The sequence below is a fragment of the Sebastes fasciatus genome, chromosome 5 (genome assembly GCF_043250625.1).
Source record: "Sebastes fasciatus isolate fSebFas1 chromosome 5, fSebFas1.pri, whole genome shotgun sequence".
Lineage (NCBI taxonomy): Eukaryota > Metazoa > Chordata > Actinopteri > Perciformes > Sebastidae > Sebastes > Sebastes fasciatus.
In genome coordinates, this window is record NC_133799.1 from 16,628,624 (window position 1) to 16,653,745 (window position 25,122).

The 25,122-nt window shown below is 42.5% G+C and overlaps 1 protein-coding gene across 1 annotated transcript in view; it reads right to left on the reverse strand.

The window, feature by feature from the left end:
* Positions 1-670: 670 nt before the first annotated feature.
* Positions 671-25,122, reverse strand: part of qsox1 (quiescin Q6 sulfhydryl oxidase 1) — a 35,724-nt gene continuing 11,272 nt past the window's right edge. The window contains exons 7-13 of the mRNA XM_074635356.1: positions 22,399-22,533; positions 22,186-22,315; positions 14,572-14,694; positions 12,286-12,424; positions 10,430-10,606; positions 3,294-3,455; positions 671-2,521 (exon numbers count right to left, since the gene is read on the reverse strand). Of these exons, the coding sequence (XP_074491457.1) occupies positions 1,740-2,521; positions 3,294-3,455; positions 10,430-10,606; positions 12,286-12,424; positions 14,572-14,694; positions 22,186-22,315; positions 22,399-22,533 (1,648 nt within the window). The 3' untranslated portion in view covers positions 671-1,739. The remainder of the gene's footprint in view (positions 2,522-3,293; positions 3,456-10,429; positions 10,607-12,285; positions 12,425-14,571; positions 14,695-22,185; positions 22,316-22,398; positions 22,534-25,122) is intronic.

Genomic DNA, 25,122 nt, shown 5'->3' on the forward strand with positions numbered 1-25,122 from the left:
TTCCAGGAAACACAAAGCTCAAGATCAAGCATCGGTTGTCCTTCAGATGGGCTGGTTGTAATCCGGACGACATCAAACCCTCGTCTTCCATCCATCCATTTATCTCTCCTCCCTCTTTCTTTCATCCACCTCACCCGACCATCTCACCCACGTTACCCTCCCCGGGGGTCTGCTGCTGCTGCTGCCTGCCCCCCCCCCGCGGAGCTCACCTCCAAGTGTGTGAGGGAAGAAGAAGCCCCACGAAAGCCGATTGCGTTTTAATAAAGTTTATTATCTGCGTGGAGCTAATCCTCAAGGGTAATCTCTCCCCTCTAGTCCTAAAGGAAAGCTGGATTACTCACTTGCTATAATCCCAATGAAATTGTTAGGATTTAGCTTGCGCTGCACAGCAGATGGCAACAGGCTTTTTTCCTTCAACCTTGGAGGCTTTAACCCCCCAATTCTACATGCAACACCCCGCTCCTCCTTGCATCATGTCCTGGTAGTCTTGGTCAAAACAAAAAAACAAACAGAAACTTGTTTTCGAACAACATCTGGGAGGGTCTCGAAAAATAACTTTGACGGCTGAGACAATACAGATGGGATCAAGGTTTACGCCTTCTCTGTAAATTCATGTTTAAATCCATGCCTTTAACTAGACCTCCCTCGACAAATGACATGTTTTAATGAGTCCTTATCAAAAATAATTTTATTGATTCAGACGGAAGCAAAGAAGCAAACAGAAAAACACAGTGTTTTTGAAGATGCCCAGCCGAGGCTTTACATCGTGGACACAAGCCAAAAACAAATCCCGCTTATTCTAAAACCTTGTCCAGTGTGAACATATGCGTCGCTCCACAACACTTCATAACAAACAACCAGAGTATATGTGGACTCAGCAGTGTGATGTAATATACAAAGACGTGACATAGCGCTCAGTGTCATGTACAGTAAACCACCTCGAAGGAGCTGAACAACAAAAGGCTGATCCGCTCTTCTCTGGTGAAAGTTAGCGTGGACCTGCTGCTGGTCCAGTCACAGTATTCAACAATATGATGCAGCCGTCAGGCCGTCAACAAACTGCAACAACCCACAATGTATTTAGGGACTGGGACTGTTTTTTTTAACATCTAATTAATAAATGAAATGCGTAAACATTTGATTTAATTCTTGATAAATTGAAAAAAATGGGAACAACAGTTCATCTGTAATTTAAGATACAACAGAACATATTTTTTTAAATCAAAGAATAACCTATTTGAGTATTAAGTTATGATTCAAATATTTTTATGTGTAAATATATAAAAATTGTGACTGAAATAAAAAAAAATTGGTCATACACTACAGAGAAGTAGTGTAGGAGGCCTTCACCCTACTGTGAGATATATACAAAAATTAAATAAAAAATTACAGTTACCAATGACCATAATTTATATAATGGATTATCCTTAACTCCAAACAGAAACCCACTTATGGAAATATACATCTATATGCTCTTGAAAAGCTCTGGAGGCCAGATTAAGTGTAACGTTAAATAACTGACTGGAAGATAGTCAGCTACATTTTCCCTTCTCCTCCTCTCCAGTTAGACATCACCCACACATCCACCACATGGATGCCTTTGGCTGCAGGTAACAGTTAAGTGGACCACCTAAGATCGTCCTAATCTCGACACATCCCCTTACAATAACCCCAACCTCAGCCTGCATGAACCTAATGAACGTTAATCATCGCTGACTCAAATTTGGACACACTTTGGTTCAGGGCAGGGCTACTTTGGCCCGCCGTAGCCTGAGGCGGTTTTTGAAGAAGAGGTACATGGCCACAAGACACATGAAGGACAGGAAATAAAGGATGACACACAGGCTGATGTCCACTTTGGAGAATCCAATGCTCAGCACAGACATCCAGCGTCCCCTGTGGCTCAGCTCGGCCTCCTCGTCAAAGTACTGACCGCTCAGTTCTCGCTTCTGCAGCCGCTTTCTCTGCTGCCCCACATCCAGCGTTTCAAAGTCTGCTTCCATTGGCTGCAGGCCCACCATGCCGAGCCCCGCGTCCAGCTCCATGCCGAGCCCGAACATGGGCCCGGGCTCCTGCTCCTCCTGCCTCTGCAGGGTGCGTTGTTTGACCCGGTTGGAGGCGGCCCCCTGCAGCGCCTTGGCCTTATAGTGCTGGTTGACGAAGGAGTCCAGATCCACGATGTCCTCCTGCATCTCTCGCATCCTCATCCCCACGATGCTCGGCTTCCTGCGGGCCTGCCGCGGGCCTCGACCCACCTCCATTCCAGGTTTGGCCCAGGGGGTCGTCTCCGATGCCTTACCCTCTATCTCATCTGTTGCTACTCCTTCCCCACCCTCCTCCTCTTCTTCGTCCTCGTCCTCGTCCTCTTCCTCTTCTTCTTGCGATGGCAGAGGTTCCGTCATGGAGTCCGAGGCCTCCCCGGCGCTCCTCCCTACACGTCTCAGAGATTCTAAAGCTTGCTGCCGACTCGCATGTTTTTCTCGTTGTTTTGCCAGGATCTGACTTTCATCCTCGAGGTAGTCTGACAGGACGAGGAAAAGAAAGACACAGGGATGTCATTTCTAAAGTCATCATCACCTCTAATCTAGACTCAGATGCTTTACTAATCATCCTCTGCTCATCTGAATAAATGGTGAACCTCACTTCAGCTCAGAAACTCTTTCTACTACTGTCCACAATTAATACCGTACATTTAGAGAAGATTTGATATGATTTAGAGAGTAAACTCTAACAAACCCAAATTAAAGGTCTTATTGATAACATTTTTATGTAGACAAATATAAAAAAGGGTGCCAAATAAAAGTCGGACTTTTCCTGAAAAACATTATTAGGATTGTGAATAAATCATTTTTAAAATTTTGGCGGGTCCAAAATGAATGTTTTGTTTATCTCTGTGGAAGATATCTAACGTTCAATTCACACTTCTAACGATGAGTGAAAGATATACTGAACAAGGAATTTGGGTGGGTGACAGTGGGATTATCTAGGCTCGCTGTTATAATTTTTGTTGGCATTACTGTTCCTGTTTTTCACATACTGAGAGTGGGAATATTTTATAACACATCCTTTAGCGTTATGTTAAACAGAGCAACAACTGAATCATTGGACATGTTTTTATTGAGCAGCTTGCTTCACATACAGGTAACAGAGGAGAGACACAGGTGGATTTCATGCTCATTGAGCTCTAGACCGTTAACACAGTCATGTAGACGGAAGAAACACATTTCTGTAGTTTGGTAGTTGGTGAGATATGAGCTCTCTTCAGAAAAAGAAACGGTGGCGTTAGGCTGTACCTGTGAGGATACGGCTGGGTGAGAAGTAGGACAGGAGGAAGGGGAGAACCTGCTCCTGGCTCCACCTGTGCTCCCCGTTGTCCTTCACCGTGTGGCAGGCTGGACACATCTCTGGTGAAGGCCACTGGATCTTTGGGAAGTTTGGGTCTTCACTCAAATCACCTGCAGAGATACATGCAGAGGTAATTAAGGGTTAATGTATTTTACAACAGAGTTCTTATCACTTTAGTACTGGGACAAGATCATGACAAATAATACATGACAAAACCTGGAACTTAAAATTTTTTTTTTTTATGAATTAAAAATGTAAACATGTATTAATTAAAAAAAGTACACAGTATGCAGTAATGTGATGTCGCTGTACTTCAGTTTATGTGATTTCTTTGATGGTAATCTTTATATTTGCATCCAGATATCACTTATTAAACAATGTTTAAGAAAATCTTTTTTTTGTAAAACAGCACCTCCGCTGGCGCATTAGTAACAGTTTAGACAGAGAGTGTTACTGCAGCACGGAAGATGCATCGCCAGCGGGTGAAAGCAAATCCCAGATTCACGCTCGTTTTCAAACAAGCTTCCTCCGCTTGGTGTTTCACCTCGCTATATTTTGCGTTTTTTCGGCACTGCGTCCACCACTGTCGTAGCTTCCTCTTGGTTGCATGCTTACGATCTGGCCGCTACGTTTCCATAGAGTTTGACGCCCAGAAACGCAGCACGCAAACACAGCAAAATGAAAAGAAAAGAGAAAATCAAGGCAGAGGGCAGGTTCTCTGCAGATACAGACACTGTCACACACCTCTAGTGGGTCATAAGTGATGATTTTGATGTATGAGTCTTTAGGAATATCCTACTCATTGTGCCTTTAAGTACACTGGCTGCCAATACTCATGAAGTACATGTTTGAATGCAGGAATTCAACTAAAGAGGCATATTTCTTCCACTACTACAGCTTTCCCACACTAATAAGTACCTCACTAACTTATAGTAGATAATATATAGAGCCATGTTCCAGATCCACTGCTACATACAGGAAACACACCACATAAAGCGCCCAGTCAGCTGCTTTCTCCATTGTTGTTTCTTTTATTCTCCTTTTTGTTGGTGCATTGACTCGAGGATGTAAGTGCTTAGAGGACTGGATGCAATCTGTGTTTGAACCCATTTGATCTTGTCACAGTGCTCGTAAAAACTAAAGTGCCTATATGCATATGTGTATGTATGTGTTTAAGTGTGTATATGTAAATCATCTGTCTGTGTTTGTGTGCATGTAATCTGGGGATTGATATTTTTTTGTGTACGTGTGTGTATGTGAGTGTATGACAGGGTCTAACAATGATCAATGGGCTTCTGGGATGTCCCAGTGGGAGGGGTGGTGAGATAATAGATGTGGTCAAAGTGGACAGCTTCCCCACATGTACACACACACACACACACACACACACACACACACACACACACACGATCCCTGTTTTCAGGCAGCAGACCTCGGTGCTCTGGACCACCTGTCTCGTCCCCTCACACCCCTTTGAAAGCAAAGTCCAATCTCCAAATTGAACATGAGAGCAACAGAGACCCCCGAGGGGAGCTGCCCTACTAATGAATTAGAAACTTTCTCCTTTAACATGTTTTTTCTTTCATGTGGCCGCTGCCCACTAACGCCCCTCGTCACTCAGGCACAACAACACGGCGTCCATGCAAACAGACTGGCAGAGGAACAGCAAAAATACTCACACACAACACACACACACACACTCTGCACGAACGCTCACAAGGACACACACACACACACAGGGCAGCATCTAGTAATAAATTGCTTGTTGTCACCAACAGGCCATTGTGCATGTGTGTGTGTGTGTGTGTGTGTGTGTGTGTGTGTAAAAAAAGGAGAGCAGCAGCAGCAGCAGCAGGTCTGTCACTTTACAGCGCTGTCAATTTACATCCTCCACCACCTCCGTACCCACTCCCTCCTCCTCCTCCTCCTCCTCCTCCTCCTCCTCTTCCTCCTCCTCCTCCTCCTCCTCTCCGCCGCTCAAGATTAATCTCAGTCATATGCATGTGTGTATGTACTCTGCATACAGTACTTTACATAAAGGATACATCAATTTTACTGTGTCCTGAATGGGCTGTGTGTGGGTGTGTGAGGGGGCTTTTACACATTTCAGCAGGTGAGAACACGCACGCACGCACGCACGCACGCACGCACGCACGCACACACGCACACAATCACGCACACACCACAGATGCCTCAGATCTCGTTCCTTATTCTAATCAGCTTGCCACGTTTGCGGCCAGGGTGACTTTAGCCATACCAGCCATATTGAGATTGCCACAATGGCCTGTCACGGAGATGTCATCACCGCCGCGCATACATATTCATCAGGTATAAATATGTATTGTTCAGCACGTCAAACTAGCTTCCTCAGCACTAATTCTGTGAGCGAGGATCACCTACGCCATCATGGCTGCTGCTGGGGAGTGGGCATGATGTCAAGACATTTTGTGCTCATTTAAATAACCGAGACAAAACCTAAATCAGGACTTCTGTTTATCGTATGACAGATGTAACTCTCTAATCTACAACAGGCCTATTCAACTACTTTTTTTGAAGGGCCAGATTTGACAAACACAGAAGTGCTAAGGGGCTGGACATTTACATTTCCTATGTCTGATCTGAAAAGATACTATATTAAATGTGAAAACAATGCACCTTTTTAATCTTAATAGGGTGTTCAGATATCGGGCCGATACTGACTCAAATAGCTGGATCGGATATCGGTGACAATGGAGCTGATCTATTAAATTCAATTCTATGTTTATATACTATATACATTATATACTGGAATTTTAATTCCTGTTTGAGTTTTGACCAATTTGTTGCTGCATTAAAAATGTTCAAACTTGAATTGTAATTCAGTACTCGGTATCGACTGATACCCAAAGCCCAGGTATTGCTATCGGTATCCAGACTGAAAAAGTCGGATCTGTGCATCCCTAGTTTTTAAAAAAACATTTTCTAAAGATTATATTTTTGGCATTTTCAAGCCTTTATTGATAGGACAGTGGAGAGTTTAGAAAGGGGGAGAGAGAGAGAGGGGGCGACATGCGGAAATGGCCACAGGTCGGATTCTAACCCGGGCCGCCGCGGTTAAGGACTCAGCCTTGTTATATGGGCACCCGCTCTACCAACTGAGCTATCAGGGCGCCACGGTGCATCCCTAGTTGTTTTAATAAACACATTGTTTTATTTAAAATCTTTTTTTAATTCAGTTTGACTCTCCTAAATTGCCTCTGCTTAAACAGCCTGGGATAAAACTTTTTAACTAAATAAGTATTTCTTCAAGACATAACTAATGAATGGGCTAATTAGCCTCTAAATAAAATGTTGATTAACTTAGAATGTTAGCAGGTTACTTACATAAAAACACAATGACGTTACTTTTAACAGTTGGTAACGGCGTTAATAACGTGAGTGGTAACGTTGATGAACGGGAATAAACTCTCTTATTGGAAATTAAAAAATATATATATATATTTTTTCATATTTATAAATGATCAAAGAGCCCAATTGAGGTCATTAAAGGGCCGGATTCTGCCCACCCTCCACAAATTGAATAGGCCTGATCTAAAACTGTCAAATAGCGGCACTGAATGTGTAATTTAGTTTGTTTGAAATCATGAGAATGAAGATTACACGATTAAAAACTACTGCTACTAATTTCCATCGTGGTCCATCCATCCATCTTCAACCGCTTATCCGGGATCGGGTCGCGGGGGCAACAGCTCCAGCAGGGGACCCCAAACTTCCCTTTCCCGGGCCACATTAACCAGCTCTGACTGGGGGATCCCGAGGCGTTCCCAGGCCAGAGTAGAGATATAATCTCTCCATCTAGTCCTGGGTCTTCCCCGTGGTCTCCTCCCAGCTGGTCGTGCCTGGAACACCTCCCAAGGGAGGCGCCCAGGAGGCATCCGTGCTAGATGCCCGAACCACCTCAACTGGCTCCTTTCGATTTCCATCGTGGTGTACAAAGGAAAAGGAGAAGTTGTTTGCACACTGAAATGTGGAAGCTCCCAGAATATGTACAATGATGCAACATTTCGACCTAGAGGTAACTTATTCTAAGTCCCAGCACAACAGAACATAAAGGAACAGATGGCCATTTTGGCTCTGAACATGACATTGAGATCATTGAGGCTTTGTTGTTATAAATAATCTGATGTACCACACTGAGTTGTACAGATCTGTCCTTTAAGGGAAACCATCCGAGCTGTTGGAATTGCTGTTTCCCAACATGTGCCATCGAGTTCAAGCCCAACTGAACACTAACTAACTGTGGTTTGTCTTCCACCCTTTAAACAGTTAGTTCCTGATTTAAGTCAAAATTGTGCTAATTTTCGACTTGCTCCATTTAGTCAAATTTTGTATCTGGCTGTTGTGACGACCATCTCCACCCTGGCTGCCTTGGTTTGTGTTTATTCAAAGAATACCCAGTCTAATAAATACCAGTATGTAAGTATTTTTTATCCTGCGTGATGAAATGCACAAAGCCTGTGCCGCATGTGAACACACAGTCCTGAAGGCAGCCAGTCTGTAGAAATGTGAATCAGTCTCAGCCTGTTGACAAGCAGCAACAGGACTGAGCTGCCACTGCTCTTAATTCTGCTGCCGCGAGGAGGCCGAGGGCCCTGGGGCCTCTTTGTTGCCAGCTAAATTAATTGTTCGGACGCTTTACAAATAGCTGCTCTTTCATGCATGGCTGCTCCTGAAAGGAGGGGCGGGGGAGGCCTGCTAAAGAGCTCCACTTTAGGCAAAGGGGAGAGGAGGGGTTGAGTGGATGGAGGGATGGAGTGTGTGCTCTCCTCAGGGAAACGCCGCCACTCATTGCTACAAACACAGCCAAGCCCCCGTCTCCTCCCTCGCTCTCCTTCCGATTCACCCGACTTATCCCCTGTGGACCCCCGACTCACCCTCCACCATGACTAACTCCCCCTGCCACACTCCACAACTTGACCCATGCTTGGAAACGCTGTGTGTGTGTGTGTGTGTGTTTGGGAGGGGGAGGAAAGGAGGGAGAGCGTGTGTGGCTTGTGTCATGGTGTTTGCCACCTGCTGTCACACAATACCTTGGGAATTATGTGTGTGTGTGTGTGGGCAAAAAGAGGGCTGGTTCCTGGGGGACCCATCCAGCGAGGATGCTGTGCCATTACTTGTCAAGCGCAGGATATGAGTCCCAGGGGACGGTGAGTGGAAAGAGAGAAAGACTACAACAGAGATAGAGGAAGAGAGGGAAGACGGATGGATGAAGGTGGCGGGTTGAATAGTGTTTAAGTGTCTGGGGAGCAGACACTCGTGGGGACGGGTGTCCTTCTGGCCCCTGCTGTTCAGGACACAAGCTGTCCCTGAGATAGGAGAGGGGGCAGTCAACACAAACAAAAGATAGTGATTTAACAAAGTGGGCTGTTAATGACAGCCCTGTGCCTCATAAAATCATATCAACGCAGACAAGGGAGGAGGGACGCTTAGGAGCTGTTTAATACTCTCGAGACGGATGTGCAGAAGTGTAATATGCTGATACAGCACGGTCAAAGAAGAGAGAAAACTTTGTATAGTTATATGCAGAACAAGAAAAGACAGACAGGTCTCACTGAGAAACTAAAAAAGTGCATTCTGATGCAAAAAAGAAAAGTGTACGGCTGTGTACAGCGTACTAAAAGTTTAACAAGTGGATTTTTATGCTGCGTTTAAATATAAATTCCTAGTCATAGGTTCCTCAAAGACGCAAATCATACAGTGGAGTGAAGGGCTCCAGACTTATGAGGACAAGGTGAAAGAGCAGGATTTGGGCATATAAGTCTAGAGAAGATATGAATAGTGGGAGGATAGTGGGGTGTGGGAGCGAATCAGAGTTAAGGGTGTGAGAAGGATAGACGATGGAAGAGGGGGTTCAGGAGAAAACGGGTGAGGCAGAAGCAGCAGATGATACTTGGAGGACTAAGACGGGGTGACAGCTGGTGTCTGATCTGAGGATCCATCCTTCCTCCACCCCTCACCCCTCTTAGTCGTATTACGAAATACTAACTGACTATGAGAGGAAACTACAACTGAAAATCTTCCCCCAACATTGTGTAAGGTAATGCTTAAGATCCCAAAGTGTGGACGGGTAGACACAGAAAAGAGGAGTGTAGAAAGAGTAAAGGATGTGATGGAACTAGTGGGAGGGACAGGGATGGCTTAGCTAACTAATGCCGCATTTCCACTGCATGGTACGACACGGCTCGACTTGCTTTATGGATGCTCGATTATGGCAAAAATCATAATCATGAAGAACTTTGTGCTCTTGTAAACAATGTAATCAAAAACACGTTGGTTTTATAGATATGAATGGCTATGATACGGCAAAAAAGTCACACCCACAAAGCATTGTAAACAAATCGGTGTCTGTGTTTCAAGACGGGTCGGGTGGGTTGCCAACATAGCCATACCAAGGTTGACAGTCGCGCCGGGAGCAGGGAGCTGGGTCCCTCCTCACAGGGAGAGAGGGCACAGCGAGCACTGAGCGGAGAGGTCCAGACGAGGGTTGCTGTAAAGCGCCACCTTCGTCCTGGGGCTTTCCAGGCCAATAAACACAGGACTTTCAACCAGAAGACCGGTGTTTGAAACCGATGTTTTGTTTTGTAAGTTACATTAGTGACATTTGTGATGTGTTTTCTGTACTTATGTTATGTTGTTTCCGTACGTATTGTACTTAGTTTACGTACTTATTTTAAGGCCAACCATGAGGTTTTTCCTAAACCTAGCAAAGTGGTTTAGTTGCCTAAAACTAACTGAGTGGTTTTGTTGCCCTCTGCTGGTACTGGTGTGGATGGAGGCTAACAGCTCCATATCTCTTTACAGCTTCGTATCGCTCCATATCCACTAAGCCACCCACACGTTGGAGCGATCCAATCACATCGGAAGGATTTGATGTAAATAGTAATTGTAATTGTACAAAGATGCTATAACAGCTGTTTCAATGTCATTTTAATGACTACACACAGTTTACCGCAGCTATAACTGAAATAATAAAAAAGAAAATTACATCTAGTTTGCACCAAAGAGATTCTGCAATCTAGCTACAGATGTAGGTGCTGACTCCTACCTGCCAGTCTGTTGTTGACGCGATTGTGTCTGGTCCAAAGCCACAGCACCGCCATGGACAACGTGTTCACCTCCACCAGACTCTCACTCGCCATAATCTCAAAGTGCTCGGCACACCCCCTGCAGCCAAAGAAGTTGTGGACGTAGTTTCTCATCGCACTCAGCACCTCCTGGGGATCTGGAGGGGAATGACATGTGATGTTGTCAGTCAATGATGAGCACCAGTAATCTGATCAAAATGAGAAACAATTAAAAATACCAATACCACAAATTCCTTCCTATGATCATGTCAAAAACAAACTTTGTTATTTCTACTGTTTTTGTTATTTTGTATGTTTTTGTGGTAACATGTAATGTTACTTTATTGGTAATATGAGTAAATGCTAGGTGAAATGCAAAGGGAAAATTGTGCATAAAATAAATCAATAAATACATTTAAAAATAAATATAAAATACATTTTAAAAAAGTGCAAAAATAAATCGAATCGACTAATACATATATTTTTTAAATTAATAAACATAAATACATAAATAAATAAAAGGGAAAATTAAACAGAAGAGTAAATCAATAAGGGAATTAATACAATGATAAATAAAGTAAATTAAAACAGAAATATCAATTTATGTCACATTTATAAATTAATTAATGGCTACATTTAATGACAAATGTATTTATGTATTTATTTATTGTTTATTAATCGATTTATCGAGTCATTTATTTATTCATTTAATTTTTGTTTTGGCAGGTTCCATCCTCCAACAAGTTGAAATCAGTCATTATCTCCAATATAAAGCTCAATCACCCCCTCTTCGTGTAAAGCTGGTTGTCTCTCTACATTAAAATGTGCAGTTAACTAGCGCTGTAGCCTGAAAGCTTGCTAATGGCATTGTGTGTCCACAGCCCCCTGGATTCCCACGGTTATGTGGGCCAGGAGTCACAGAGAGCTGGGTTAACCCCATATTGAGATGAATTATCTATGCGAATGGGATAACCCAATCTGGAGATTAAACACAGTTAACCAGTTAACCCTCTGTGTGAATGGTGGCCATGCTGTTGTCTCAGGACTTCAACAGTCCACAAACATATTTTCCTGCTTTTGTTGTCGGCTTAGCAGAAAATTCAGATGAACCGGACTGACGGTGGGAGTGTGTCTGGGAGTGTGTGTGTGCTCTTTATGGAAATAAGGATGGTGTTCAAAGCTTTACTGATGTGTTCACACCTGTAATAATCTATGCAGCATGTGTATATGAATGAATGGAGCTTCATATTATGGTCAATACTGTACAGTATGTGTGTGTATCCACCCATTAAGCTGGTGGTCTGTGGGTGGCCAGATGGACACCCCTTTTGGCCAGTCCATCTGCAGGTCACATGATGGTCCGTAAACCTTGGGATTAACCTCTGTATGTCTGTGTGTGTGTGTGTGTGTGTGAGTGTGTGTGTGTGTGTGTTGAAGGGAGATTAACGTCCCTGCCAGGAGTGGAGCCTCCGGTCATCTGCCTGTTTTATTAACCACTCACATTCCACTAATCTAACGTAATCCCTTTTCACACAATTAGGCTCAATTTTAGCTGTGAAAAAATGGCAAAACATCTCAAAAACAAAAACCCCTCAAAGAATTCTGGTCAAAACTTCATCGTATTTGTTTGTATTTCTGTATGTGTGTTCAGGCTTTTCTCTGTGTGATGTTAAATCAGGTCAGTGTGGAAAGAAAGCAGTGCAGCAAACATTCCTGTGCTAATTTGTTTACAAAGCTTCACAAAGCCCTCATCCTCAGTCCGCCCCCGGTCCTCGTGAACTTTCAATGGACCTTTCCATTCACAAAAATACAAACTCTGTGTGTGTGTGTGCCGTACCTGTGCCTCCTGCGTTCTTGGCCTGGACGGTGAGAACGTGGAAGAGGGTCCACACCCCGCAAGGGTAACGTCTCAGGTGAGGTTGTGAACCCTGACAGCCCACCCACCTCACTCCTTCAGGCAAAGAAGCATCTGGAGACTGAGAGAGAGAGAGAGGAAGAAAAACAGACAAACACAGATTACCGACAAATGGGAAGCAGGAAAAAAAGAAAAAAAGCTTAAAGGATCAATCTGGTGATATTCTACATTTTCTTATTGACAACAAATCCCACGAAAAGACCAAAACCAACAATGAATTGATCCCACTAAGTATTGTCTGTGTAACCAAAGCCTGAGATAGCTTATTGCGCCTCTTGACTACAATTACAAGTAGCACTGGTTGGGAATCACTATAACGAATGCATTAAATAATCCTGTTGAGTAATGTTTGCTGAAAAACTATGCTGCCCTATGATGTCTACGGGTGCTTTCACAAGCCGACAGTGAGTCCGTTTTAATCAAAGTGTGGTACATTTCAACCCCTGATGTGGTTCCTTTGGGCAGTTGTGAACGCAGTAATCTTACTCTGGTGCAGACCAAACCAACCGGTCTGAGACCGCTTGTGAGAGGTGATCTCAGAGTGTTTCAAAGCGAACCAAAACGCAGGCTGCCTGTGCGGGCATTTGTTGAGATGGAAACAGGTAAACAACAGGTTAACATGAGTGGTAGAGGACTGTCTTGGACTTCTTCAGAAGTCATCTGCTGACATCTGGGCCGAAGAGAACATACAGAATATGATAAATAAAGTCCACAAAAATAGTGACGTTCATAAGTCATTCAAGATAAACTGGAGGAGAATGGATTCATGCACCGTCGATCAGTGCCAAGTCAAAGTGAAAAACCTTCGACAGCAATATTTTTTTTTTTAAGATCATTTTTTTTCTGGCTTTTTTTTTTTTACCTTTATTGGATAGGACAGAGTGATAGACGGGAAAGGGGGCGAGAGAGGGGATGACATGCAGCAAAGGGCCGCAGGTTGGACTCAGCTTTGGTACATGGGGTGCCCGCTCTACCAGGTGAGCTAACGGGGTGCCAATATTTTAAAGTCTGTGATTCCCTGCATAGAAGTGGCAGCTCTCGAGACGCTTTAATTTGTGCACTGTGAAAGTGCCCTAAGTGCCACAGACAGAGTAGGGAAGTTGGAAAGTACTGAGAGACAGACTAACACATTAATGGTTTTGACCTTTTCATGGGATTTGCTGACAATAAGAAAAATGCCTCGTCCTTTAAAATGAGACTACAAAGATTCTCTAAAAAGTAAACCCTGTCCAGCATCTCCCAACCTGTTCAACTAAATGAAAGCAGTTCCACGTAGTTTTCTTGATCAATAAGAAGTCAATCCCAGGTTAATGGCTCGGCCCTCCACTAATGAACAGAAGCTATCCAGACCTCTAACCACGAGCCACAGTTGAATCCAATAACATATTTTCTCTGACATAAAGTCGTTTCTCTCGCTGCACTGCATCACCATGGCTGGTGTGATTGACAGGGTTACTCACATGTCAATAGTAAAGATTTGGTGTGTGTGTGAGTCCATTTCCTCTGAGGCGAAGTCTATTCATACCTTCCCATTGATTCATTGATCAATTGATTTGCCTGCTAAAAGCTAATGATGTAAGTAAGTGACTCTTTCAATTTGCGAGGGGCGGTACTGGAGGCATGCAGGCTTCATTCCAAAGACAACAGCACATAGATCCTCAGCTATATGTGCTGGCACCGACACAAGGACAAAGTACATATTGAAATATCTGGATATTTATAAAAGATACTTTTACTTACTCATGCTGTGGGGTTTTATAGAAATTTCCAAGATCACGTTTAACATGTTTTTGACAGGATAGGCATCACTCTGGAGCCTCTGAGGTGGTTTATGTGTCCAGACCGACAGGTGACCTTGACAGATGTCCTCATATCAGTCTGGGTGCATTTCATGATGCCCTGCCTTCTGTTCTCCCTGCGGCTGTTTACCTGTCTGGTCCTCTCCCTTCCTTTCCCTTTAAGATGCCTGCTCAGGCTCACAAATGTTCTTCTTCTCAATTTTAATTAATGCACTTCCCCGATGCAGCATGTAATGGACAGACCACTTCTGAATCCAATGAATACCAAAGATGGAAGACCGACATAAAAAGTTAACTAGGAGTACTTTGGATGTTGGCTTGACTGACAATAATGAGCCCCAAGTTCATCGCAATATTGATGCATAATGTGAAAACGTATTGGATATTTAACTATACTGTCTTGACTCACCTGAGCCGAGTTATCCAGCATCTCTTTGAATGCCTCGTAGGAAATCTCATCACCAGTCTGGTTCTCTAGCCAAGAATTTACAGACTTCAAAAGGTTCATCACCACTGGACGGCCTGGGAAGTACTGCAGACACAAAAACAACAGAGCACAATGTATTATAGGTGTTAACCTACCAAACTTAAGAAATGACATTGACAAAACTGTTGATTTTGGAGTAAGTGAGATGCATATTGATTATTTTTTTATGTCTGAAAAATGGTGAGAAATGCCCATCACATTTTCCCAAAACCCCAAAGTATTCAATTTACTATCATAGAAGACATGGAAACCCAGCATACATTCATATTAGACAAGAAATCTGTCAATTGAGTAATCGATTAATCAACTAATTTCAAATAGTTTATTGAGAAGGAACCAAAACTCCTGTGTACTGTCAGTTATGATATTTAATAATTAATGGTTAGTAGATTACCATTAGATGAATTCAGTTACTAATGAATCTTCACTGATAAAGTAGAGTTTATAAAATCTAACACAAAGTTAGTCTTACAGCTCTGATTAATTGTATGTTTTAGTCAGCACATGGAAATCTAAATGCTAAAGAACAGAGGTGTAGACTCGAGTCACATGACTTGGATTCGAGTAACAAATTTGATGACTTTAGACTCAACTTGACAAAATCAAAAAAGACTTGTGACTCGACTTGGACTTTAACACTAATGATGGCTTCGCCTGAACCTGAGCCCTTTGACTTGAAAATACTTGATTCCTTCCTCCAAGCCCAAAGATTAAAAATCACGTTATTTATAAAGTGTGCCACAAATAAATTCAATCAACTAACATTAACGCTATTTATTCCCAGCAAGTAGACAATTTATTCCTCAGATCCACTTTGTTTGAACCGATCCGACAGCATCCAATCAAGTTGCAGGAGAGAACCATGAAGAACCAACGTTACATTACTGAGCGCCAGTTGGAAAAAATTATACCAAAGATGATTTTGTTTGTAAACAAAAACTATGGGGTGGTCAACAAAAAAATAAATTGCAGTATACAAAACGTGCGGGTCGAAAATTACAGACGGAGAAATAAATAGCATTATATTTGGTGAAGAGCGCGTTCTGACTGGTTTAGAAGTAGTGGTTTAGTAAACTTGTGACTTGCAAAACAATGACTTGGTCCCACCTCTGCCAAACAGTTTCCACGGCATAAATATTGTGCTAATGCTTTTATATATGTATCTTCTATTTATAAAAGCTTGACGACCGTGTTACCGGTTGCTAACTCATCCTCACAATATTTAGAGGTTTACATGCTGCACAGAAGTTGTGGTTTGGTTGTTTTCCCTTTAAAGAAATTCACTAAATGTGACTGCAGCTGAACTTAAGCCTCTTCCTTCATTAAGATCCATTTCCTAAGCCACTAACAACCACTTAGCCACAGTCTACTCAGTGCTTCCTCCTGATGTGTATTTACATCCTGTCAAACTAGCATTACCATGGTAACAAGCACAACTGAGAGAAACATGATACTGTAACTAGCAGAGGTCGGTACACGAAGAGAGAGAGGAAATCCAGCTGATGGGTGTCTGAGACCAGTGATGACAGAGTGAAGACAGACACAGACAAACGTGTCTTCACACATACGATACTGACAATAGAAACAGCTGATGTCTTCAGAGAAGAGCGCTTTAATACATTTCAGCTAAATGTGCTTCCTATTCTTACTGTAAGCCTCTCTGTGGAACAGTTTATGATAATGGTCCCGTTTCTCAGAAAGAGACACAGCAAAGGGATCAAGCTTTTTTCCAAGACTTTCCAAGCCTCGTTGTGTTATATAACATTGTGTCTTGTACTGCTCTGTTTTCCATTTGTTTAAAACGAGATGATGCATCTCAAGAGGTTTATCCTGATATAATACATTTCATTCAAACAACAGGCAAATAGACAACTTCCATGGTAACTTTTGTTTAGCTCTGCAACTACAGTCACGATTATTTTCATTAGCGATTGATCAGCTGGTTATTTTTTTTTAATAATTGATTTATCATTTTGTCTATAAAATGCCAGAAAATATTGAAAATACGTATTATAATTTCCCAGAACCCAAGGTGACGTCTTCAAATTAGGGCTGCCCTCGAAATTCATACAATTTTCACTTTAAATCTTGTGTTTACCAGAAAATCCTTCAGCATGAAAAAAGCATAAAAAACAACTAATCAACTGAAGAAATCCTAGTCGACTAAGACCAAATTGACCGATTAGTCGACCAATCGACTAAGAGGGGGCAGCCCTACTTTAAATGAGTTGTTTTTTTTGTCCAACCAACAGCCCAAAACAAAGATATTCAGTTTACTACCATGTAGGACAAAGAAAAGCATCAAATATTCCCATTTCAGAAGCTGGATCCAGCCAAGGTTGGGCATTTTTGCTTTAAAAAAATGACTAAATCAATTATTGAATTATCAAAACAGTTGTAATTTTCTGTCGATCAACTATGACTAATTGTTGCTGCTCTACTCTATTTTTTACTCATTTTTGAAAGACAGAAGAAAGTAAAAGTATCACTCTTGAATCATTGTTCTTGTCAAAGTACATGGGGACTACAAATTTCTACAACGTTGTGGTGAATCTGAGAGAGAACAAAGAATAGAAAAACAGAGAAAGCAGATGACAGATAGAGCTCAAGTCATCCAACATGTGGACCCTTTTTGATTTGCTTCACTGAGTCTTTTATAAATTGGCCTCCACCATGTGTTCAACTAAATACACCTGCATACACTGACAAGCTTGCACACGCACACACACACATACATACATGCTTTTGAGTCAACAGCTCAGCCGTCTATTCATCGCCGTCTAACAGGATCTGTGTGTTACACTCTGACCACTTAACCAGACCCCCAGTGATTTACTTAAACCTCCTCGTCCAAGGCCAACAGAGTCGTGCTCTGTCCGACGTCCTCCCCTCTGCACCAGAGACCTCTGGACCCCATGCAGCGCCTTTCACCTTTCATTAACGTAACCTGCAGAAAACTGGGTCGCCGTGCGTAAACAGCTGAATTTCAACATATATCGGTTAGTACTGGGCCATTAAAGCACCACTTCAACACCAAACACACACACACAACATTGGTGACAGCAACAACATGACCAATTCAATAATCAATTACCAGATATGAGCAAAAACACAACTATTTTATAAATCCCTACTGATCATTAATCATCTGCTGTAATTGCTTTCAAAATTGTTGCAGCAGCAAACAGTTTGTATTTTACCAGCAGATATCTGGCTCCACACACGCACACGAACACAATACTAAAGGTGGGATGTAAAGAGCAGACAAAGGCCTCTGATGTGTGCTGCTCACTGCTGGGAAAGTGATATAATAGGTTTATAGGGCTGGATCTGGGGTCCGGATGCCAACCGGTCAGAAAAGCTCATTAAACAGCCGTATGAATTTAACCAGAAGGGAAAACGCAGGTGTTTCCCACTAATGGGTTTAACTCTGCATCACCAGAGCAACACTATTCATGAGCTCTCAGGGTCTGCTGATCGCCGAAAAACTCAAATGTTCACCGTGTTCAACAATTTGTACAAACAACATTTATGTAGTCAGATATTGGTCAGTGTGTGCTCAGTTTTATTATTACTATACATCTTTATTTTACATTGATTTCTCTTTTTCTTAACCTCCCTGTTGGACTCCCTGGCCTTGATCATTGATGGTGCACAATGTCAATCAATATACCAAATATATATGTTGATGAATTATGTGCCAAGAACAGTGACAGGCATTGAAGGAAAGATATGTCAAGTCATAGCCTACACTTTCAGGCGACAGTTCAAATTGAATTGAACAGACTTGCAGTAAAAAATGCAACAGCAAAGAAGTGTAAAAATGTTTTATACCAAAAATAATGCTGCCTGTTTTCCACATTTAAGATGTACCTAGAGAACACTCCTCTCCTTCACGAATACTCAGTCTTGGAAACAAGTGCAAGTGTTTAGTAATTAATTATGAGAGGTAATAGTGATGCTCCTTTTAGATGATGCAACAAGCATCACAGTTACACAAGAACAACAACTCTACTGGAAACTAGACACTTTGTAATATCCAATAACATTTAAAATTTCGGCTATTTAATCGATTATTGGGAATACCTAGTGATTCAACTGTAAACACTCTACATTTTATCATCTCTTCTAGATATCTCCCTCCACATTTGTTCTCTCTATTTTGACAAAACACACACAAACACACACATCCCTCCCCTCTTCTAACCCTGTATCCCTCCAGCCCCCATCCCAGTTGGACCATGACAATCCCCTTCACCCCGGCAATATGTCATCCCTGATCCGATTAGTATCAGCAGCACTTGAGAAACCGCTAGCTCCTTGTGGCGAGGGTCCCGAGAGGGAGGCATCTGTTAGCTGCAACAGGGCAGACCAGGCCAGGCGCAGGGTAGAAGACGGGGTGAAGCCCCTTGGTAATAATCTAACTTCAATCCACCCGGGGACGCATGGGGGGGAAGCATGGGGGGACGCTGCAGACACGAGCCACAGAGTGGAAATCACACACACATTTACTTGTGTTCTACTGTCAATGAGGGGAAACTACAACTGGAAGCAGTCAAATTATAGCTTATTAAAACAGTAATATGATCCATACAGCTGGTTTTAAGAAAAGCAGAGAGCATCTTTGGTAATATGGGTGTATGTGAACATTGTGTCCTCAGCCCTGGCGTGAGAGGAGCGAAGCCTGCATCCCTTTCAACCAAAGTCCCCCCTCTCTTAATTCTTTGTTTTATTCCCCGGACCCTCTGTCCCCTCTGGGCTGAAGGGCTTCTTTCAAGAAAAGCAGGATAGAGGTGTAATCCTTAAAAACCTCGCTGTAATGCTCTCATGCTTCCCAAGATCCACTTTTTTAATCCTCATATACATGTAGAAGCTTCATAAATCCGGCTTCAGCCTGACAAGACAGTAAATCTATTAATATTATGACCGGAGGCACAAAAAAGAAAAAAACACCCATGTTTACATGTTTGGGTGGAGATGCAATGATGGGATGATTGTGGATTGAAAAGAAACAAACAATTCATGGAATTACAATTCTTGGAAAAGAACAGTGTATTTTTTTTAGGTCATGTTAGAAAAAAATGAATACGTGACGGAGATGAAGCAACTATTTTGATATTCAAGTAAATTTCAAGTAAAAATGGCAAAAATGTGATGGTTCCAGCTTCTCAAGTGTGAGTATTAGTTGTCTTTCATGATAGTAAACTCAACTATTTGGGTTTAGGGCAGTTAAGTCAGCCAAAAAAAGAATCTGAAAATGCAATTTTCTGACATTTTATAGAGAAAATGATTAATCAATGAATCAGGAAAGTAATAGGAAGATAAAACAATGAAAATAATAATAAAATAAAGTGGCAGCCCCTACGCACATGCACAATGGCAAGCCTACGCAATATCACACATACCAATACACCCCTAATGTATGCAAAAACACTCTCCACTAATTATTCAGTTTAGTAAAAATGAAAAAGTGCGTTATGATTGAGGAAATGTGTCACCAGGGTGAAGTGATGACACGCACACTGTGGTCAGGACACCGTGAGTCACTATCACTCTAATCTAATCACATGACTCACGCGGGGAGTTCAGGTGTCAGATTTTTACATATTACGTCAGTAATTAGGAAGAGAAAACAGCTTAATAGAGATCATTTCATTATCAATCAGCAGTCATTCGAATATAGACAAAAAACAACAGTAGAGAAAAAGAAGCTCAGAATTCTTCTAACCTGAAAATACAGTTAATTTTCTGGTATCTAGCAAATAAACTGCATCATATGAAACATAACATAAAAATGTTACTCATTAAATATGTGTTTGCTTTTCAAAGTGCACCAAATCTCCATCAATTCTGGCTTCACATCTTCTTGCTCGTCTTACATTAACTGCTCCTAACAAGCTGACTGAATGAAAGGATTCGGCCTCTTTGAAGCGAGATCGCTCAGTCAAACGACAATAAGGAGCGTCACAAGTCGCGGTCGGCTGCAACAATGACGGCCTCCTCAGCTACACAAAGCCCTGCTGAGAGCGGCTGGTCCATCATGGTAGGGGGGACAGGCTAAAAATACCACTGGGACCTGCCGCTATTGACTAAACAAACTGGAGCTAATGGGAGGCCTCAGTGCTCTGCCCCCCCAACACACACACACACTGATACACACTAGCTTGCTACAACGCCTCCCTAGAGAGTGAGATATAATCAGAGAGATTGGTGGCAGACTAGGGCAGTGAGACAGCCAATAGGGACGGGGGTAGCAGGTCAGGCCTCATCATCACAACATGTTTGCCTGGCTGGCACACTTCAGCGAGGAAAAGAGGGAACGAAGGAGGGATGTGATCAGTAGCGGAAAAAGATGGAAGAAAGCAGCTGAAAGCAGGAAAAAGTATGTAAATAAAAGCAGATAAATCAAACAAACATGAGACCCTGGAAAAGAGTATGAAAAGAAAAGATGGAAGAGAGCAGAAAAGGAGGAGGTGAAAGACGATAGGGGGTCGTTTTGGTGAACCACAGAGGACCGCGGCATGTCCACAAGTGTTTACAGAGATGCCTGTGTGAAACCAAAAGTAGGAAAACTACATGAAGGAGGAGGAGGAGGAGGAGGAGGAGGAGGAAGAGGATGAGTAGTGTCTGTGTCTGTGTAAAGCCTGCGGGCAGCGAGTGGGTGGCAGCCACGCTTCAATCCCCCTGGGAGCCAACATGAAGAGGGTCAACAACACCCGAGAGAGTGTTTGTGCTGCTGCTCTAGTCAATGGCATCCACCTCTTCTGCTTCCAATAATGTGTGTTAAGTGTATGTGGTGAAAAACAAAAGTGCATTTGACAAAACAATTAATTAGTTAAATTTGCTAAATAATCTAATGGATTGTAAAAGAATAAAAAAAACATGTTATGAAGAGGGGAGTTTGAGCTAAATGTTGCAAAACAACAGCTCAAATCTACAATGTGATCAGACATTCTGCTGTCTCACTCTCCATCTAGTGGTGACCTGCTGTAACTACATATTACTGTCAACTATGTCTCGCATTATACTCATGGAGCTGGAAATATGTAAAGAGGTTCATCGTTTTTGTTTTCTGACCAATTTCCAGACAATTTACTCATTTTTTATTTACAGAAACAAATCAGTTTTATGTCCCTATGCATCCAAAAAGGTGTTTACAGTAAACAATCCTCTGTCCCCTGGTGACAAGGACAGCTAGGAAAAATGTTTCCGATAATAGAAAGTGAAGAGTAAAATGAGGGGATAAGTGAATGAGCTGCTTATTATGCAACAGAGTCCTTCCAAATGAGAAAACAATGAATAAATCAAATGCAGCATGTTCGCACGGCACAAGTGTTATTTCTTTAAATTACCTGGATTTTGTGTTACTGACTTTGTTATCCAATCACCTGTTTCAATCTTTCTAATATTTTAAATAAACACTGAAAATCTAAACTAATGAGCTTTAATCAATGAATATCATTTGGTTTACACATTTCGTGTGTCTCGTGTGTGTGTGTGTGTGTGTGTGTGTACTGCTCTCTGTGGTAACTTTACCTTTGCCAGGACAGAGATGTACTTCTTGAGAGACGTCAGGGCCTCTCCTTTGATGACAGTATGAGCGGCCACCTCCACACGCAGAGAGTAGTGCAGCGCTGACTCCAGGTCCGCCATGTACACCCTGGAACTGGGCACACAATCACACATTTCATGTCAACAAATATTTAAGATGAGCACACAGAAAGACAGAGCAGTGTGTATTGTTCGTACCTGTTGAAGGGTCTCCTGGACTCCTCTGTGCTGTTGGAGAGGACCTCTGCTTTGACCGGAGGAGGCTTCCCTGACCGCACCACCCCCGGCAGCCTCTGGAGGGCGTAAGTGTAGAAAGTGCGAGCCTCGATGTTGCTGAGGGAGAAAAGGACAGGTGAGGCTGACCCTTAGGTCACGCAACATAAACTATATAAGCACAAAAATGGACACAACACTCTTGCTTTCCTGTTTCATCAAGACAATGACCAAAGAGGTCCATACAGAACTGTATTTCCGGTTTGGTGTGAAAGAATTTGACCCATCCAACACCTTTGAAGCATGGACTGAAACGTTGACTGCAAGTTAGACCTTATCTCCATCATCACAATATCAGTGGTCAACCACACTAATGCTCTTGTGGCTGAATGGGAGCAAATCTCTGCAACCAGGTTCCAAAAGCTCGTATAACACCTTCATAGAAGAGTGGACGCTGTTACAGCCAGATGTTAATGCCCATCGTTTTGGAATAAGACGTTAAATAATCACATGTGGGTGAAATGTTTGGCTGTCCACACACTTTTGGCCATATAGTGTACATGTAACCCAGTTTGTACAGGCATGTGTTAAGAGCATAGCTCTAATCCTGCGAGGAACCTGAATCAAATGCACAGTTCTTTTTATTTCAACCTTTTGTTTAAGCAGTCCGCTGCCATAAAAATTGTTTTATGACCTGTATTTTTTTTGTGGCCATATATTTTACACACTTACGGGAATGCATTTTAAATACTGAGCAGATGGTGCCAGAGTAGCGTGGAACTGAGAGAGAGATCGCTGATCATTTAGCCGTGTGATAACCCTGCAACTGGAACCACAGCCATTAATGTGCTCTCTCTCTCTCTCTCTCTCTCTCTCTCTCTCTCTCTCTCTCTTCCTCCACCCCTCACATCCTCCTCTCATTTGCTTTCTCCCCTTGTCAGGGACAGAGAGAGAGTGAGTGAAAGAGAGAGAGAAAGAGAGAGAGAGCATCGTAAAACTGGAACAGGATGGTAATAAGGAGGATGGATACTCTGGGCCCACGCTCACTCACACCAGCCCGGGACTCAATTACACCTGCGTGTCTGGTGGGAGTGTACAGATGTGGAGGGAGAGCCATTCATCCAGCGATCCCCAGGGCCGGCGGGCAGGCAGGCATCAGGGTGGGCTGGGAGGGAATGCATTCACCTGGGACCAGCACACATTACATGCATGACGGATGTGAGACGCCCCCGCACACACACAGACACACACACACACACACACACTGTGCTCTCCCAGGATCAATCAGACATTCAGTGATGATGGGAGGCCATCTGTCGCCGTGTGCGGCTGGGGCTTGTTTGGCAGGTGAAGCCAGAAAAGCAATGGCATTGTTTTCATGCAAGAAATTAAAAAACCTCCCCTCTGTACAGTGATGGAGATGAGGGGGGTTGGAAGGGGAGAGATGGAGGGTGAATAAATAAATCAGCAATAAATCATTTCCTTTTTGCATTTGTCAACTAAACGGAGTCCTCTTTGCATGCCAAGTTATTGAAACAGCCAAACAAAGAGGCAGAAACAGCAGATGAATTTGCAGGGTGAGGAATGATCAGCGCCGCTTTATGATGGTGAATAATGGAAGCGATTTTGATGCTCTGATCCCATTAAGGGGCCAGATGTTTAAAAGTATTCTCATGAATAGGGTTCAGATAATGAGCACACGGTGGAGGCTTACGGCAGAAAGCAAAGTTGTCGCGTGTGGAACAATAGGAACCAAGGGGAAATAAACTTGGTGTTTGTGTATTTCAGATCAGGCTGAATGGAAATTACTGTGAAAAGTTTGAGGTGTATAGAGATATACATAAAAGTATCAATATATACCACTTGCTTTTAAAAATGTTAGTTCCTCAATATGCATTAAAACTGTTTGGCTCACTGGTGTATCCTGCATGTCTGTATCTATTCCTAATTTTCCTAATAGGTATGGAGAAATATGATTTCTTAAACCTACATCGGGTGTTGCCCTTTCTTTAGGTCAAAGCTACTGTTGAAAATCTAGTAGTTAAAGCTTTGTGTGGAATTTGTAAATGCAGCCTGTTGCACTGACTAATCGTATGCTGACTGGTGGATAGAAAAACACATTCATTTATAACAGTAGCAACATTGTTTTTCCAGTTTGTACCAGTGTACTGTCTTGTACTTCACAGATAACAAAAGGCAATTCTGGACGTTCTTAAGTGGAGGCTCCCCAACGTTCTGTCATGCACTGGTCAATTTTGAGATTTTGGGCTATTTTGCTTCCATAACATGTCTTCTTTCAGACTAGTGGAAAGAAAAAAACATCAAAAATACTCATTCAGGTGTTGATATTACTACTATTTGCATCTGTAGATTTCTCTTAAATTCACCAAAAGTTATCATTAAATAAAGCCTCATTTGCATAGTTAAACATAATATTTCAGAAAACTTCTAATACATAATAAATAATTGTCTTTATGATGGAATTTTCTATCAATTCCTCTCTCCTTGGTCGGGAGGTCAGAGTGTCTCTCGGAGTGTCCCTCTGTTGACATTATTGGGTTGGATTCCTGTCTAGGGGCACCACCGTTATCTGTACAGCTGTGTCTGTAGTAGTGACCATAGTGCCAGTCGCTGGGGCAACCAGGGTCAGGGATGCCAGAGGAACCGTGTAAGTCAAAACAAGATAAAGGTAAAACACTGAGCACCAGG